Consider the following 6,012-nt stretch of genomic DNA (forward strand, 5'->3'; position numbering starts at 1 on the left):
AGGCACTTGTAGAGAGGGATAAGGTTCCCCCCGAGCCTCCTTTCCTCCAGGCTAAACACCCCCAGCTCCCTCAGATGCTCCTCATAGGACTTGTGCTCCAGACCCTTCCCCAGCTCTGTTGCCCTTCTCTGGACACACTCCAGCACCTCAACATCCTTCCTGAACTGAGAAGCCCGAAACTGACCACAGAATTTGAGGTGCAGCCTCACCAGTGCCAAGTACAGGACTGTAGATTCTGGGGGAAAAAAAAATCTGGTTACAAAGGCTACAAAACGAAGTGTTGACTTCAAAAAGTGTGACTGTGGGTAGAGAGCCATGTAACAGGTGAAGACTGAAAATATTCAATAAATAAAAGAGGATTCTGATAAATAAAAGAACTTCCTGATGTAGTTCTATTACCAAAGCACTATCATGGTTTGTGAATCCAGAGGGTTTTTAAGCGCACCATACTCTCATGTAGTTAACATAGAAGCATAAAGTCTCTGTTAAATAAAGCAGACAGCCTAACAGAAAGAAAAACAACCTTTTTATTGAATGGGACCAAGGGATCTTAGCTTAGTTATATTTACATGTGCCACACAGTCAAAAAAAACGTTAATTTTACCCATATTCATTTTTACTTATATACATTTATTTAAATAATGGCTCCACAGATAGCAGGAATGTGTCTTCAAAATGCTGGTCAGAAAACCTGTGCACAGAGCGCCGAGCGTTTTCTCTGATCTCCAGTCTTTTCTCAGGAGACAAAGAGAAGATATAAGCCATGGTCTCAGCGTAACTGTCCTCGTCTTCTGCCAGGAAGCCTGTGACATGTCCTTCATGAGGTACCACGATGTCCAGTTTGGGGCCTCCAGAATTGTGAGCCAGGATAACTGTGCCAGCTGCCATGCATTCAACCACTCCTGTAAGAGATACAAAAAATGCTGATATGAGGGTGCACATCATGTGCTTTGACCTTCTATAAAACACTGGAAAGTTAAACCAACAGTTAAATTCACTACAGACTGCCATTCCAAATCAGCTGGAAAAATACAGTGAAAATGGTCCTGTAAGAAACACAAATTTGAATTTTTCAGTTCTAAGGACTGAAGTCATAGTTTCTCTTAAACACATAACACTGAAATTAGAAACTGGATATAACAGGTTAATTTGTTGTTCCTGTAACATACTTGATTTTAAATGTTTGGAAGATGCCATGAAAAAAGTTGACTATGCACATTTCAATCAGGTAATACTCAGAAGTTCAGTATTTTGCAGATGAACAAATCTTTATAGCTTTTGACAACTCAGCAAGACACTAGTAAAAACTGATATCTCTACATCTTTATTTTTGATGGAAGAAACTTTAATGAAATGGGAATCAGTAAGCTTTCCTCAGCCAATAGCAGGGGGATAGGAACAACATAATGTATACAGCAACTTCAATTCTCCTCCACGGTTCCAGAACAGACCTCAGTAATGCTGATTCTTCTCAGTTCTCATTTGATTTCTATAAATTCCCTCAGCTCAAACATTGCCTACTATAAATAATGCTCCAAAGTTTTGGAATATGTTTTTTTATACATAAAAACCCCGTTAGATGAAGGTGAAATCCTGCTCAAATTCAAAATCACAGTGCAATTGCACCACTTTTAAAAAAAAATTAACAAAACTGTTCTGTGGGAGAAAAAAAAAAGACAATTTCCAGTACTTTGCAGTTGCTTCTGACAGACAATTCAGTGTCAATTTTTTTATACCAAGTTCCTACAGACCATAAACTACTACTCCTGACACTTAACCTGAATTCTAATAAAGTCTGAAGACATTAACTGCAGTTTAATTACATTATAGCCAAGTATGGCATCCATCTGCTTGGCTACTAACTTACCCAACCGTTGTAGATTTATAGCACATGGGCCCATCTAATCCCAACAAACTGAGCCCCATAATTAATTCTGGGTCCCAGCTCCTCTCTAGCATTCTGCTCCACGCTACACCAACTAATTTAAGGGCTTGATACATTTGCCTCAGCAGAGATACCTAACGCAATGAGATGGCCAAAGGCACCTGGGGGCATCTATATGGGGCTTACTTACACCAGACAGGATGTGTGGGAGACTCACACCCCTGAAAGAGCAGCTGGAGCCCCATGACATATACTAGACATTTCAAATGGCATTTGAGGCAGGTGAAACACACAAGCAAAATCTCTGACGTGGATGTCTACACATGAACTGTCTCTAAGCTCCCTGCACAGTCAGTGAAGCCAACAGGGCACAATTTAAAGTGCTGAAACAGAAGCACCTGCAGCCTCTTGAAGCTCCAGAAGGCTAGCAAACCTAACCCAAGGACAATAAGGTGACCCATGACCTTGCAGGGCTATAGCTGGAGGTCAGCAGGACATTCTGGGCAGCACAGATGGGACTACCTCTGTGTTTAGGTGACCAGAGGATGTACAGAATTAGGAGTCTCTGACTACAGCACTTCAGCCTGCACTACAGTAGCACCTAGTGATGCATCATCTGCACCACACCTGCACTGCTCCTGTAGGCTTTACGGCAGCTCCACTACCTCCAACGGGAACAGGAGCTGGAGACCTGCTTGGCAAGCAGACCTCTGTGCTGAGACACCTAGGGACAAGCAGCTGAACACTCAGGAAATGTACTGACCGATCCCGAAGTGCTCATTCCACATGGTATGCAGGCCAATGGTGGCCTCGGCCAGGCGTCTCTTCAGCTCCTCAAAGGGAATGTTTATCCTGAACACCACATCGTCACTAACTCCCAGCTCTTCACACAGGCATTTCAGGTTATTTACACGCTCTTCATCTTGCTGGTTACGACAGCCACCAATTAAGATCAGCTTCAGTGACGGCTGCGGCCCCACTCTCTCTTTCAGCAATTTAGCAAAGGCTCTGATTTGCAAAGGATGATCTTTTTCAGGCCTGAACTGGCTGACAGAAACAATGGAATATTCACTGGTGCTCTTTTCCACTTCCAGTGGAATATCCAGGAAAGTCTGAACATCACATGGTGGATACACAACACTAGTGCAAGCCCCAGCTCTCCAGAGGGAAAGGATGTGATTCAGTGTCCAAGAAGAATTCACCATAACCACATCACTGCAGGAACCAACCAAACCGTACATGAAAGCAAAGAAGTAGTAGTAGACAAGCTTAAATTTGCTGAAGAGAGGACTGCTTGTAATGAAGGCAGCATTGTTAAACCTGGTATCCTGATTCCTCACGACAGAGAGCATATCGGTGCTGATAGTGGGATAATGGACGTAGCATCCAACGCGACAACCTCCTAGGTATTTGAAGAGGGGAATTGTGAAGGCATAACCCATTGAGTCAATATAAATATCAGGAACACACTTTAGAAGAGCTTCCCAGCCAAGGAACACTGATCCTAAACTTTGTCCCAGCAAAGTGAAGTGAGGATAAAGAGAAGCTTCCACAAGGAAGCGTTTTTCTAGAAATACAAACTTCACAGGATGGATTAACTTAATATTGAATCTTCTGAAAGCACCTTCTACTATTTCTTCTCCAGTGGCATCTCTATCCCCAGTGTAAACAACACATGTTACATTTCTGTACCTGTAAAAATAAAGAAAAAGAATTTCAAATATTGTTCTCTTATATTTTTCAGCAAGAAACTAAAATATAATCCACTTAAAAGTACTCAAGAAGAATGTGAGAAGAAATGTCTGGCCAAAAAATGATTTTAACTAAATTACACTTTTCCTTATACTTCAGGTTTTTTCTGATCTGCAGAAAAACATACGGCTGAGAAACTGGGGAATATTTTCATTTGAGTAAAACATAAAAGGAGCTCAGTATTATTCTACAGACTTCAGAACACCCTGCCCTACATTAGGAGAGATCTGTCTAGCATATAGCCTGAGAAAAATGAAAATTATGGCAAATCAATGGATGTACCCATTTTAAATCCACTTTAGGTATTAACTCGTTTTGCCCCCTGCACCAAGAGGCAAGTGTAAAGATGATCAGTTATCTACTGAGGAGTTATGACTGTACAAAGTTCCATACCAGTAGCGGAAAACTGAAGAGGAAGGAGGGTTTCTCTTAAGGAATGAAAGGAAAAAAGTGAGAGGTGCCACAGCAGGAAATATCAAAATCTAAAGGCATGAAGTAGAATGCAACCACATGAAACTCAAGATGTAAAATAAAATGTAAGACCAGTAGATTAATGACACCCGCTTAAATATGTAAAATGCCAACATATGCATAAAGAATGGCATCAGAAGCTAAGAATGAAATATGGTGTTTGATAAACACATATGCTTACTTTTTCTGGAGCGTTCTTATGGCACACCACAGGACTCTCTCCCCTCCACCTCCTGCATTACAATATGGATGAAAAAAGGCCACCAGCAGCGGCCGCTTCCCATCTCCTCCTGCTGAGCTCAACTGTTTCTTCCTTTGTATCCAGAGCCGTATTCCCCACAGCAGTACCACCAAGCAGACGCACAAAATTCCACTTAGAAATAACGCAGGGAGTAACAATGAGCACAGCAATCTGAAACAAGACAGAAATTTTAAAATATGTAATTGCTTTAAAGAAATACTATGTATGACATCGAGCAAGAAGTGTTTAAAGGTAGAGTTGCAGGGAGTTGAACAATTTCTTGAGTTCTTCTAATCTCAGAAATCACCAGTGTGTATGACTTTTACAACTACAGAAATGAAATCGCTATGCTGCGTTATGCGAAGATCTCTTTTTGCCCTGCTGCTACCTTGCAATCATTTATTATTGTTTATTCATGCCCTATATGAGTTATCTATATGAGTGTGCTCTACACACTTTGCATCCCCTTAGCAACCTGGCAACACACAACTAGCAGAGTGACTTCTAAATAGATTTTTAGAGGTTTTTTCGGTCCGATCTCCTCTTTGGCTCGCTCTACTGTGAACTGCTTTGGTGCCGAGTTACTGGGGCCAGGCATTTCCCATTCCAGCCTTCAGTTCCCATTCCCCGGAGGCATGAAGAGCTATGCCAGCTGTCCAGAGCAACTCTGTGCGGCTTCCCTGTGTAGAGAGACCCGTTTCCTCCCGTCTCTCAGTCACTGACAGACATATTCCCTCCGCTCTCCACCGCCTCCCTGACAGCTCTCCTAATCCTGTAGCGGGAGGATTCCTGGCCCAGGAGCCTCGCAGGGAGAGCGCCTGTGCCGCAGTGCCGCTACGCTTTGGGATAAACAGCGTTTACTCGGCCGCTCCTGCTTACCAAAGGAGCGACCCACGTGTCACGACTGACACATAAGGAAGCACTTTCATTTTGGGCCGGGAGCGGCGGAAAAGCACATTAACCCACCCGAGCCCGGCGGCACAGCGCGGAGCCGGGCAGGGGCCACGCCGGGGGGCCGGAGGAGCGCGGCCGGGCAGGGGCCGCCTCCCGCCCTCGCTGCCCGCCCGCCGCCAGGACGCGCCGCCCCCGCGCCCCGGTACCTGAGGAGCCCACACAGGCACAGCCCTCCCGCCACCATCTTGGGCAGCGCCGCGTAGCCTTCCCGGCGGAAAGGGCGGCTCCCGGCCGGCGGGGCGGGACCAGCCGGGCCGCTGATCCCGGCTGGCAGCGCCCCGGAGGGGCGGGAGCGGCACCGCCTCTGCCTCTGCCTCCGCCTCCTCCTTCAGCTCCTTCCCGCCTCCTTCCCCGCCTCCTCCTCGCCCTCACCCCACCCAGCGAACACAGAACCCGTACTCCCGTGGAAGGAGGCAGTGCAGTAGGTTGTGGAGGGGACTGTGCCGCTGCTCGGAAGCGTTTTTCCCAGAGATGTCAGAGGAGAGTGGACAGCAGCACAGCACTGGCACAGCTTAGTCAGACATAACCCGTGCTGCTCCTTGAATTGCCCTGCATCCTCCTCAAGTGATGTCCTCGGGTTCCGCGGGCAGGATGGAAGGGGGGGTACTGTGAGGAGGCGGAGGCCTCCCGGGAACACGGGGTTTCTTCTGCATCCCACACTCCCCCAAGTTTTGCCTATGTAAATGCTGGCCCTTCTCGCTAGCCAGGA

At 45.9% G+C, this 6,012-nt stretch overlaps 1 protein-coding gene across 1 annotated transcript; it reads right to left on the bottom strand.

Moving 5' to 3' along the window:
* Positions 1-504: 504 nt before the first annotated feature.
* Positions 505-5,557, bottom strand: ALG11 (ALG11 alpha-1,2-mannosyltransferase). The gene is made up of 4 exons (XM_039567152.1): positions 5,450-5,557; positions 4,290-4,520; positions 2,649-3,577; positions 505-902 (listed from the first exon to the last, which is right to left on the bottom strand). Exons 1-4 carry the CDS (start codon positions 5,485-5,487, stop codon positions 631-633), a joined length of 1,470 nt encoding a protein of 489 aa, XP_039423086.1. The 5' UTR covers positions 5,488-5,557; the 3' UTR covers positions 505-630.
* Positions 5,558-6,012: the final 455 nt, after the last annotated feature.

The sequence above is a fragment of the Corvus cornix genome, chromosome 1 (assembly GCF_000738735.6).
Source record: "Corvus cornix cornix isolate S_Up_H32 chromosome 1, ASM73873v5, whole genome shotgun sequence".
NCBI classification, from domain to species: Eukaryota; Metazoa; Chordata; class Aves; order Passeriformes; family Corvidae; genus Corvus; species Corvus cornix.

Bases quoted from the DNA above. Each gene is read 5' to 3' on its own strand.
- ALG11 (XM_039567152.1), bottom strand. From the start codon at position 5,487: ATGGTGGCGGGAGGGCTGTGCCTGTGTGGGCTCCTCAG. The intron at 4,521-5,449 runs GTACCGGGGCGC...GTCTTGTTTCAG, and splicing joins TGCCTGTGTGGGCTCCTCAG to ATTGCTGTGCTCATTGTTAC. The intron at 3,578-4,289 runs GTAAGCATATGT...TTATTTTTACAG, and splicing joins ATAAGAACGCTCCAGAAAAA to GTACAGAAATGTAACATGTG.